At 45.0% G+C, this 13198-nt stretch overlaps 1 protein-coding gene across 1 annotated transcript in view; it reads left to right on the forward strand.

Moving 5' to 3' along the window:
* The window catches only part of LOC139404707 (plexin-A4-like), a gene marked incomplete at its 3' end in the record, with an annotated part of 127270 nt that extends 114564 nt beyond the window's left edge, over positions 1–12706 (forward strand). The window contains exons 9-11 of the mRNA XM_071147338.1: positions 2050–2250; positions 6114–6210; positions 12516–12706. Coding sequence (XP_071003439.1) covers positions 2050–2250; positions 6114–6210; positions 12516–12706 — 489 coding nt within the window. The remainder of the gene's footprint in view (positions 1–2049; positions 2251–6113; positions 6211–12515) is intronic.
* Between the last annotated feature and the right edge of the window lie 492 nt (positions 12707–13198).

Below are 13198 nucleotides of genomic sequence, written 5' to 3' on the forward strand. Positions count from 1 at the left end.
CCATCAACACACAGCCACAGAACTTCATCAGCACTGTAGACTCTACCCATCAACACAGAACTTCATCAGCACTGTAGACTCTACCCATCAACACACAGACACAGAACTTCATCAGCACTGTAGACTCTACCCATCAACACACAGGCACAGAACTTCATCAGCACTGTAGACTCTACCCATCAACACACAGGCACATAACTTCATCAGCACTGTAGACTCTACCCATCAACACAGAACTTCATCAGCACTGTAGACTCTACCCATCAACACAGACACATAACTTCATCAGCACTGTAGACTCTACCCATCAACACAGAACTTCATCAGCACTGTAGACTCTACCCATCAACACAGAACTTCATCAGCACTGTAGACTCTACCCATTAACACAGAACTTCATTAGGACTGTAGACTCTACCCATCAACACAGAACTTCATCAGCACTGTAGACTCTACCCATCAACACAGAACTTCATTAGGACTGTAGACTCTACCCATCAACACAGACACATAACTTCATCAGCACTGTAGACTCTACCCATCAACACAGAACTTCATCAGCACTGTAGACTCTACCCATCAACACAGAACTTCATCAGCACTGTAGACTCTACCCATTAACACAGAACTTCATTAGGACTGTAGACTCTACCCATCAACACATAACTTCATCAGCACTGTAGACTCTACCCATCAACACATAACTTCATTAGGACTGTAGACTCTACCCATCAACACAGACACATAACTTCATCAGCACTGTAGACTCTACCCATCAACACAGAACTTCATCAGCACTGTAGACTCTACCCATCAACACAGACACAGAACTTCATCAGCACTGTAGACTCTACCCATCAACACAGACACATAACTTCATCAGGACACTCTGTCTCTCTGTCTCCATTCTCTCCTCTCATCTCCATCAGCAACTGACTATTTTTACTGAGCCATTCACCTGAGTTGATAGGATGTTAATTTTAGACACCCAATTGCCAAGTGAGCCGAACATGCTCTCTCTCTCTCTCTCTCTCTCTCTCTCTCTCTCCTTTACTCTCTCTCTCTCTCTCTCTCTCTCTCTCTCTCTCTCTCTCTCTCTCTCTCTCTGCCTCACTCTCTCCATCTCTCTCTGTCTCTCTGCCTCTCTCTCTGTCTCTCTCTCTCTCTCCCTCTTTCTCTGCCTCTCTCTTTCCTTTACTCCATCTCTCTCTCTGCTCTCTCTCCCTCCCCCTCTGTCTGTCTCTGCCTCTCTCTCTTTCTATCTCTCTTTCTCTTTTCTTATCAAAGCAGAAGCAGCTTTCATTGAACCTCTGTTGTTGTGTGAATGGAAACACACGGCCCTATTTCTATCATGTCACTGACACTGTTCATTTACAAGTCAGTGTAATAATAATGCACTGCTCTCTTGACCTCCTATCGATATCCTATCGTTGGTATGATTGGCCCACTCCAACTCACATGCCATTCAAACCTTGTTAATGGCTATAGAGGTAACCAACACTAACTCTACCAGATATAGCCACCCAACCACTAGAGGTAACCAACACTAACTCTACCAGATATAACTACCCAACCACTAGAGGTAACCAACACTAACTCTACCAGATATAACTACCCAACCACTAGAGGTAACCAACACTAACTCTACCAGATATAACTACCCAACCATAGTCGCCAAAACACATTCATAATTCCTACCATTTATAATGTTGTTTCACAGTTAGATATGGTGTCTATATTAACCTTGTGGATGTGAGGCGTGACATGGGCCTGTAGGGAGATTTCAACAGGGTTGAACTCTACTCGGACGTTGCTTCACTGTTGTCCTAGAATGGCCCTACGGTATGATGTTGACTTCAAAGTATAACCCAAAATATCATAACTTAGTCAATACTTCTTGTTAACGTTTTCTCTCTCGACAACCACGAGTAAAGTAAACTATGCCAAATCCACAGTGTGAAACAAGTGTGTATTGGGAGTAACACACTGTTGACGTCTGGCTCCTGTCGTTTTGGTCCTCCTGACCAGCTCTCCCTGTGGCTTTTACAGGAGTGTCCCCAGCTGCTGCCCACCGAGCGCATCCTGGTGCCGGTCAACGTGGTGAAGCCCATCACCCTGCGGGCCAAGAACCTTCCCCAGCCACAGTCAGGACAGCGGGGCTATGAGTGTCTGCTCACCATCCAGGGCGTGGAGCAGCGGGTGCCCGCACTCCGCTTCAACAGCAGCTGTGTTCAGTGCCAGAACACCTCGGTGAGTATAGGGGGTGATGGTGTGTTTTGGGGGTGTAAACGGGATGAATAGGGAAGTTTATGTATGTGTATGTTTAGGTGTACACAATCAAAGGAAATTGTGGATGTAAGGCATGTTGGAAGGAATGTATTTGATATTTGCATTGATCTTTTAGTCACTAAGCGACATACAGTTAGTGCAATCATCTTAAGATAGCTAGGTGGTACAACCACATGTACTAAATATACAAAAGTATGTGGACACCCCTTCAAATTAGGGAATTTTGCTATTTCAGCCAGACCTGTTGCTGACAGGTGTATACAATCGAGCACACAACCATGCAATCTCCATAGACAAACATTGGCAGTAGAATGGCCATACTGAAGAGCTCAGTGACTTTCAATGTGGCACCGTTATAGGATGCCACCTTTCCAACAAATCAGTTGCTGTGCTGTTATTGTGAAGTGGAAACGTCTAGGAGCAACAACAGCTCAGCCACAAAGTGGTAGGCCACACAAGCTCACAGAACAGGACGGCCGAGTGCTGAAATGCTTAGCGAGTAAAAATCGTCTGTCCTCGGTTGCAGCACTCACTCCCGAGTTCCAAACTGCCCCTGGAAGCAACGTCAGCACAATAACTGTTCGTCGGGAGCTTCATGAAATGGGTTTTCATGGCCGAGCATGAATCACACTTCACCATCTGTCAGTCCGATGGATTAATAAAGATATGGCGGACGCCAGGAGAACGCTATCTGTCGGAATGCATAGTGCCAACTGTAAAGTTTGGTGGAGGATAAATAATTGTCTGGGGCTGTTTTAGTTCCAGTGAAGGGAAATCTTAATGCTACAACATATTCTAGACGAATTTGTGCTTCCAACTTTGTGGCAACAGTTTGGGGAAGGCCTTCCTGTTTCAGCATGACAATGCCCCTGTGCACAAAGCAAGATCCATACGTAAATGGTTTGTCGAGATCGCTGTGGAAGAATTTGACTGGCCTGCACAGAGCCCTAACCTCAACCCCATCGAACACCTCTGTAATGAATTGGAACGCTGACTGCTAGCCAGGCCTACTCGCCCAACATCAGTGCCCGACCTCACTAATGTTATTGTGGCTGAAGGGAAGCAAGTCCCCACAGCAATGTTCCAACATCTAGTGGAAAGCCTTCCCAGAAGAGGCTGTTATAGCAGTAAAAGAGGGACCAACTCCATATTAATGCCCATGATTTTGGAATGAGATGTTCGACGAGCAGATGTCCACATACTTTCAGTCATGTAGTGTATCACAGTAGGTATAAACAAAGTCAAGTGCGAGTGTTAGTTCACAAAATATATATATATATATATCGGTAGGGAGGGGCAGTTGCTCTTGCTGCTGGTCTTGTAATGGATGTGAGCTTCGACTGGAAGCCAGTGGAGTGTGCTGAGAAGCGGGGTGACGTGGGAGAACATGGGAAGTTTGAACACCAGGCAGGCTGCAGTATTCTGGATAAATTGCAGGGGTTTGATGGCACAAGCGGGGAGCAAAGCCAACAGTTGCGGTAGTCCAGGCGGGAGATGACTCGTACTCTGTGAGGTAGGCTCGTAGTCTACGGATGTTGAGGAGCAGAACCTGCAGGAGCGAGTCACTGCTTTGGTGTTTGCAGTGAATGCCAGGGTGTTGTCCAGGGTCACGCCAAGGTTCTTTGCACTCTGGGAGGGGGACACCGTGGAGTTGTCAACCGTGATGGAGCAGTCTTGGAGCGGAGAGGCCTTCAGTGGGATGAAGAGAAGCTCTGTCTTGTTGAGCTTGAGGTGGTGGGCCGACATCCAAGCTGAGATACAGTGCCTTGCGAAAGTATTCGGCCCCCTTGAACTTTGCGACCTTTTGCCACATTTCAGGCTTCAAACATAAAGATATAAAACTGTATTTTTTTGTGAAGAATCAACAACAAGTGGGACACAATCATGAAGTGGAACGACATTTATTGGATATTTCAAACTTTTTTAACAAATCAAAAACTGAAAAATTGGGCGTGCAAAATTATTCAGCCCCTTTACTTTCAGTGCAGCAAACTCTCTCCAGAAGTTCAGTGAGGATCTCTGAATGATCCAATGTTGACCTAAATGACTAATGATGATAAATACAATCCACCTGTGTGTAATCAAGTCTCCGTATAAATGCACCTGCACTGTGATTGTCTCAGAGGTCCGTTAAAAGCGCAGAGAGCATCATGAAGAACAAGGAAAACACCAGGCAGGTCCGAGATACTGTTGTGAAGAAGTTTAAAGCTGGATTTGGATACAAACATCCCAAGGAGCACTGTGCAAGCGATAATATTGAAATGGAAGGAGTAACAAAAAAAAAAAATACAGTTTTATATCTTTATGTTTGAAGCCTGAAATGTGGCAAAAGGTCGCAAAGTTCAAGGGGGCCGAATACTTTCGCAAGGCACTGTATCTGCCAGGCACACAGGGATGCGTGTTACCACCTGGGTGAAGAAGGGGGGGAAGGAGAAAAGTAGTTGAGTGTCATCCGCATAGCAATGATAGAAGAGACCATGTGAGGATATGACAGAGCCCAGTGACTTGAGCTATAGAGAGAAGAGGAGCGGGCCTAGAACTATGCCCTGGGGGACACCAGTAGTGAGTAGTGAGAGTATGTGGTGCAGATCCTCTCCACGTCACCTGGTAGGAGCGGCCTGCCAACTAGGATGCAATCCAAGAGTGTGCAGAGCCTAAGACACCCAGCCCTGAGAGGCTGGAGAGGAGGATCTGATGGTTCACGGTGTTGAAGGCAGAGGATAGATACATCTAGGAGGATGAGAAAAGAGGAGAGAGTCAGCTTTGGCAGTGCGGAGTGCCTCCAGGATCATTCGGAGAGAGATAACGAGAGAGTTGGTCAGAGACATATTTGAAGTTATTTGTGAAAGTGAGAAGATGCACAACTCTATCTCAGGTCTGTCTGGAGAGCCATTGACTGTAGAATCTCAATACAGGTTCCTCATTTCTAGTAATCAGTACTATTGAGCTAGTACCTACAGTACACTGTCTGGAACCAGTCCTCCATGCCCAAGGATATGTCTCTCATTGTACATGTGCACAGAGCCTTGATGAGTTTAAATGCCCTCTCTAAACTCCAGCTTCCCTCAGCAATACTATTATGTGTCATTCAGTTCTGGAACAATGGTTGGTATGAAATGAAAGACTCCCAATGAAAGGGTTTCTATGCTGAATGATATGCTAATATGATATGCTACTGTTGAATGGGAGTGTCTCAAACACTAGCTTTGATACGTAGTTGTCTGTGAAGATGTCCTCTACCTGGCTTGAGTGTTTACAGTACTTCTGCTCTACAAATGCCTTTTCCTCTACTCCTTTCTCTTTTCTCTCTGGTGCTCTCTCTCTCTCTCTCTCTCTCCCCCTTTCTCTACCCCCCCCCTCTCTTTCTCTCTCTCTCTCTCTCTCTCTCTCTCTCCCCCTTTCTCTACCCCCCCCCCTCTCTTTCTCTCTGGTGCTCTCTCTCTCTCTCTCTCTCTCCCCTTTCTCTACCCCCCCCTCTCTCTTCTCTCTCTCTCTCTCTCTCTCTCTCTCTCTCTCCCCATTTCTCTACCCCCCCTCTCTCTTTCTCTCTCTCTCTCTCTCTCTCTCTCTCTCTCCCCCTTTCTCTACCCCCCCCTCTCTCTTTCTCTCTGGTGCTCTCTCTCTCTCTCTCTCCCTCTCTCTCCCCCTTTCTCTACCCCCCCCCCCTCTCTTTCTCTCTGGTGCTCTCTCTCTCTCCCCCTTTCTCTACCCCCCCCTCTCTCTTTCTCTCTGGTGCTCTCTCTCTCTCCCCCTTTCTCTCGCTCCCCGTTCTCTCCATCTCACCCCCCCATCTCCCCCTCTCTGGGTCCCCATGGCGACAACAGTACTCATATGATGGGATGGAGATGAGCAGCCTCCCTGTGGACCTGACGGTCATCTGGAACGGAGACTTCAGCATCGACAACCCTGCCGCAAATAAAGGTCAGGACCCCCCCCCCCCTCACACCCACACACCCACATCCACACACACCCCACCCGATCACCGCCGTTGCCTGTGTAGCCGGTCTCCATGGCAACAGGCGGGCAGTTGCGGCGGTATCCATCCCCCTGACACCGGCACAGACACAGAAGTGGCATTACTTTGCTGCGGTGGGCGGCGGCGTCTGGTTATAACTTTGCCTCTTCTCTCATCTCCCTCTTTCTCTCCCTTACTCTCCATCTCTCACACCTAATTTCCCTCTTTCTCTCCCTTACTCTCCATCTCTCACACCTAATTTCCCTCTTTCTCTCCCTTACTCTCCATCTCTCACACCTAATTTCCCTCTTTCTCTCCCTTACTCTCCATCTCTCACACCTAATTTCCCTCTTCTCTCATCTCCCTCTTTCTCTCCCTTACTCTCCATCTCTCACACCTAATTTCCCTCTTCTCTCATCTCCCTCTTTCTCTCCCTTACTCTCCATCTCTCACACCTAATTTCCCTCTGCTCTCCCTCTCTCTCTCTCTCTCCCTCTCTCTCCGTTTCTCTCTCCCCCTCTCTCTCTCTTCCTCCCTTTTCCCTCCTTCTGTTCACCTCGTTAGCTTCACACCACTTGTCTCGCCACGTCCTCTTCCCTTTTCCCATCGCACCATCTCTCCAGTCGCCATCTCTTTCCCTCTCCCTGTCTCTCTCTCCCCCTCTCTCTCTCACTCCTGCTCTCATTTCTCTCCTCCTCTCCTCTCTCTCTGTTTCTCTCTCTCCCCCTCTATCTCCCTCTCTCCTTTCTCTCTCTCTTCCTCCCTTTTCACTCCTTCTGTTCACCTCGTTAGCTTCACACCGCTCGTCTCACCACGTCCTCTTGCCTTTTTCCATCTCTCCAGTCCCATCTCTTTACTTTCCCTCTCTCTGTCTCTCTCTCTCCACCCCTCTCTCTCTCTCAATCTCTTCTTTCTCTCGCTCCTCTTTCTCTCTGTTTCTCTCTCTTTCTCTCTCCCTCTCTCTTTCCCTCTCTCTCACTATCTCTCGTCTCCCCTGTGGTGCCTGTTAGCTTCACAACTTCCTCTGTGGTGCCTGTTAGCTTCACAACTTCCTCTGTTGTGTTTGTTAGCTTCACAACTTCCTCTGTGGTGCTTGTGAGCTTCACGCCTTCCTCTGTCAGTTGTCTCCCTCTGCCCATCAGCATATTACCACAGACCACACATGCATACACTAAAAGAGAATATTCAATATGCTATACTAACAGTGACTATCTATCTATCTATCTATCTATCTATCTATCTATCTATCTATCTATCTATCTATCTATCACAACTCGTCACACTTGTAAAGCAGCCAGTCTTTCATTCAAAACCTGCCAGTGTGCATTTATTTGGATTGTGAACAGCTCTCACCACACAACCATTGATTCAAAATATAAGTTTATTGTGAAATGTAATGAGAGCATTCAATTAAATGAATGAAAATAAAACATAACATTTAGCACGCAATAATTTGCATCAAGCCTGTCTTGTTCCTTTTCCCTTTTGAGCATTTGGCCATAAATTCTCATCCACATCACAGTGAATGTCCTCATTGTTCATGCACAGCGGGAAATACCTTTTGGCCTGATGATTCCAAGCCTGACATTGGTCTGCGTTGATGTATTTTCTTTAGAGGTCGGCCGATTAGGATTTTTCAACGCTGCTACTGATACCGATTATTGGAGAACCAAAAATGCCAATACCGATTAATTGGCTGATTTTTATTTATTTATTTGTAATAATGACAATTACAACAATACTGAATGAACACTTATTTTAACTTAATATAATACATAAATAAAATCAATTTAGCCTCAAATAAATAATGCAGAAACAAAGTGTTGGAGAAGAAAGTAAAAGTGTGATATGTGCCATGTAAGAAAGCTAACGTTGAAGTTCCTTGCTCAGAACATGAGAACAAATGAAAGCTGGTGGTTCCTTTTAACATGAGTCTTCAATATTCCCAGGTAAGAAGTTTTAGGTTTTAGTTATTATAGGAATTATAGGACTATTTCCCTCTATACCATTTGTATTTCATTAACCCTTGACTATTGGATGTTCTTATAGGCACTTTAGTATTGCCAGTGTAACAGTATAGCTTCCGTCCCTCTCCTCACTCCTACCTGGGCTCGAACCAGGAACACATCGACAACAGCCACCCTCGAAGCAGCGTTAACCATGCAGAGCAAGGGGAACAACTACTCCAAGTTTCAGAGCGAGTGACGTTTGAAACGCTATTAGCGCGAACCCCGCTAACTAGCTAACCATTTCACATCGGTTACACCAGCCTAATCTCGGGAGTTGATAGGCTTGAAGTCATAAACAGCGCAATGCGTTGAGAAGAGCTGCTGGCAAAACGCACGAAAGTGATGTTTGAATGAATGCTTACAAGCCTGCTGGTGCTTACCATCGCTCAGACTGCTCTATCAAATCATAGACTTAGTTATAACATGATAACACACAGAAATATGAGGTCATTAATATGGTCGAATCCGGAAACTATCATCTCGAAAACAAGACGTTTATTCTTTCAGTGAAATACGGAACCGTTCCGTATTTTATCTAACGGGTGGCATAGGTACACATTGGAGCAACGATATGCACCGCATCGATTATATGCAACGCAGGACACGCTAGATAAACTAGTAATATCAACAACCATGTGTAGTTAACTAGTGATTTTGATTGATTGTTTTTTATAAGATAAGTTTAATGCTTACTAGCAACTTACCTTGGCTTACTGCATTTGCATAACAGGCAGTCTCCTCGTGGAGTGCAATGTAAGGCAGGTGGTTAGAGCGTTGGACTAGTTAACTGTAAGGTTGCAAGATTGAATCCCCAGAGCTGACAAGGTAAAAATATGTCATTCTGCCCCTGAACAAGGCAGTTAACCGACCGTTCCTAGGCCGTCATTGAAAATAAGAATGTGTTCCTAACTGACTAGCCTAGTTAAATAAAGATTAAATAAAGGTGTAATTTAAAAAATATATATATATATATTTATTTGCCAAATCGGTGTCCAAAAATACATATTTCCAATTGTTATTTAAACTTGAAATCGGCCCTAATTAATCGGCCATTCCGATTAATCTGTCGACCTCTAATCTACATGCCTCATCCAGGGCCAGAAGAGGGTGGCACGCTTATGGGGATGGTGATCGCCCGTCTCCATGCTGAACAAAATATCCTCATTAGGGTTGAAAGGAGAGCATGGGGGCTGGTATAGGGTCACAAATCGGGGATGGGCCCGAAACCCTGCCTGAACCATCTCTGCATGTTGGAACATGACATTGTCCCACACAATGACATAGGCGACCCCTTCAGTTTAATTGAGAAACACAATGAGGTGTACAGCGTGGTGGGATCCTAGTAATTGCCTACGTTCTTGTTTAATAAATGTTCCTTTTGTTCAATAAAGTTTCTCTTTATATCCGAAAACCTCCGTTTTGTTGGAGCGTTTTCTTCAGTAATCCACAGGCTCAAACGCAGTCACAACAGGCAGACAAAAAAAATCAAAATGTTATCCGTAAAGTTCATAGAAACATGTCAAACGATCCTCAGGTTGTTTTTAGCCTAAATAATCGATAATATTTCAACCGGACAATAACGTTGTCAATATAAAAGGTAAACAAGAAAGGCACTCTCTCGGTCGCGCGCCTGAAAAAGCTCTGTGACAAGGCAGGGTCCACTCATTCAGACTGCTCTTACTCCCTCATTTTTCAGAATACAAGCCTGAAACAATTTGTAAAGACTGTTGACATCTAGTGGAAGGCATATGAACTGCATTTTGAGTCCTAAGTCAATGGATACTGTAATGGCATTGAATAGAAAACTACTACAAAATAAAATCCTACTTCCTGAATGAATTTCTCTCAGGTTTTCACCTGCCAAATCACTTCTGTTATACTCACAGACACTTTTTTAACAGTTTTGTAAACTTTAGAGTGTTTTCTATCCACATCTACCAATTATATGCATATCCTATCATCTGGGCCTGAGTAGAAGGCAGTTTAATTTGGGCACGCTTTTCATCCAAAATTCCAAATGCTGCCCCCTACCCTAGAGAAGTTAACAAACTATAGTTTTGGCAAGTCGGTTAGGACATCTACGTTGTGCATGACACAAGTTATTTTTCCAACAATTGTTTACAGACAGATTATTTCACTTTTAATTCACTGTATCACAATTCCAGTGGGTTAGAAGTTTACATACACTAAGTTGACTGTGCCTTTAAACAGCTTGGAAAATTCCAGAAAATTAGGTCATGGCTTTAAAAGCTTCTGATAGGCGTTCTGTCTCCTAGAGATGAACGTACTTTGGTATGAAAAGTGCAAATAAATCCCAGAACAACAACAAAGGACCTTGTGAAGATGCTGGAGGAGTCCTATATCGACATAACCTGAATGGCCGCTCAGCAAGGAAGAAGCCACTGCTTCAAAACCGCCATAAAAAGTCAGGCTACGAATTACAAATACACATGGGGACAAAAATCGTACTTTTTGGAGAAATGTCCTCTGGTCTGATGAAACAAACATAGAACTGTTTGGCCATAATGACCATCATTATATTTGGAGGAAAAAGGGGAACGCTTGCAAGCCGAAGAACACCATCCCAACCGTGAAGCACGGGGGTGGCAGCATCATGTTGTGGGGTTGCTTTGCTGCAGGAGGGACTGGTGCTCTTTACAAAATAAATGGCATCATGAGGTAGGAAAATTATGTGGATATATTAAAGTAACATCTCTAGACATTCGTCTGAAAGTTAAAGCTTGGTTGCAAATGGGTCTTCCAAATGAACAATGACCCCAAGCATACTCCAAAGTTGTGGCAAAATGGCTTAAGGACAACAAAGTCAAAGTATTGGAGTGGCCATCACAAAGCCCTGACCTCAATCATATAGAAAATGTGTGGGTAGAACTGAAAAAGCCTGTGTGAGCAAGGAGGCCTACAAACCTAACTCAGTTACACCAGGAGGAATGGGCCAAAATTCACCCAACTTATTGTGGGAAGCTTGTGGAAGGCTACCCAAAACGTTTGACCCAAGTTAAACACTTTAAAGGCAATGCTACCAAATACTAATTGAGTGTTTGTAAACTTCTGACCCACTGGGAATGTGATGAAAGAAATAACATCTTTTTTTTATATCTCTACTATTATTCTGACATTTCACATTCTTAAAATAAAAGTGGTGATCCTAACTGACCTAAGAGGGAATTTTTACTAGGATTAAATGTCAGGAATTGTGAAAAACTGAGTTGAAATGTATTTGTCTAAGGTGTTTGTAAACTTCCGACTACAACTGTATATTATACAGTATATGTACAAGGACTAAACCATGCATGATGGTACTAGTTGGTTTAAACCCATACAGTACAAATAGAATCACCAATGACAATGATTAACTGCACCTCGCTGGCTTTGCAATTAGATTTATTTGCGCTTACATTTGTGTTCACATTTGAATGGATATATAGAAACATTTTGTGTCCATGGAGAGACGGGGATAGAGAGAGGGAGAGTTAAAGATGAATTCCTCCTCCTCTTCTTTTCCCATTAGCTACCCAGGGAGAAGGCTACTCTGGAGGCATCATTTGATGGACAAATCACACAAGCATCTAATGGCAATTAAAAACCTGTCCGGTTTCCATGGAGATGAAATGTTAAACTAGTGGATGAGCAGAGGCAAGAAGCTTCTGGTCACAGGAGCTAAATGAGGGAGACAAGGAGAGAGCGAGAGATAAGAAGAGAGAGAGAGAGGAAGGGAGGGAGGAAGAGAGAGAGAGAGAGAGGGGGGAGGGATGAAGAGAGAGAGAGAGAGGGGGGAGGGAGGAGAGAGAGAGAGAGGAAGGTAGGGAGGAAGAGAGAGAGAGAGGGGGAGGGAGGAAGAGAGAGAGAGAGGAAGGTAGGGGGAAGAGAGAGAGAGAGAGAGGGGAGGGAGTGAGACAGAAGCAAGAGAGAAGGATTGAGACAGAGAGCAAGGGACAGAGATACAGTATCAACAAATGATGCTTTCCACAATATGATTCAAATACTGTCCATGTTGTGGAAATACAAAAATAATGACTGTGATTGATCTACCAGTTCTGAACAGTTCTCACCCACATTTACCATATACATCATGAAGGCTATCATTTTAAATCTAGACTGGGTGTAAAGCACTTCGTTACAATTTCTGATGTACAAATGGCTTTATAAATGCATGTGATTGATTGACTGATTGAAATCAAGTATACTGTATGTGCGTGCTGTGTTAACCTGATCTCTCCCTGTGACCCCCCCCCCCCCATCAGTTCACCTGTACAAGTGTGATGCCCAGAGGGGTAGCTGTGGCCTGTGTCTGAAGGCAGACCCCCTGTTTGGCTGTGTGTGGTGTAAGGGGGAGAACCGCTGCACCCTCAAGCAGCACTGTCCCCACCCTGAGAGCCAGTGGCTGGAGCGCAATGGACTCAACAGCAAGTGTACCCACCCACGCATCACCCAGGTGAGAATGCAGATACACACACACACACACACACACACACGCACACACGCACACACACACACCACCAGTACCCACCAAGTGAATCACACAAGTGGGGATGACACACACACGCACGTACTGTACACACTACACCAGCAATTACTACACACTCTGTCACTCAGGGGAGAACACACTCTGTCACCCAGGGGAGGACACACACTGTCACCCAGGGGAGAACATACACTGTCACCCAGGGGAGAACACACACTGCCACCCAGGGGAGAACACACACTGTCACCCAGGGGAGGACACACTCTGTCACCCAGGGGAGAACACACACTGTCACCCAGGGGAGAACACACTCTGTCACATCAGTAGAGTGACTGCTGATGGTGTCGACACATACGTTATGAACACAAGACACACTGTCGCCCTCTGACAGCTGATAGACACCTCTCATTTGGACAAGATTAGAATCATCTTGATCATAGTTTTCTTTCTGCAGGACTTCAA

This window comes from Oncorhynchus clarkii, unplaced genomic scaffold (assembly GCF_045791955.1).
Source record: "Oncorhynchus clarkii lewisi isolate Uvic-CL-2024 unplaced genomic scaffold, UVic_Ocla_1.0 unplaced_contig_11125_pilon_pilon, whole genome shotgun sequence".
Taxonomy (NCBI): Eukaryota; Metazoa; Chordata; class Actinopteri; order Salmoniformes; family Salmonidae; genus Oncorhynchus; species Oncorhynchus clarkii.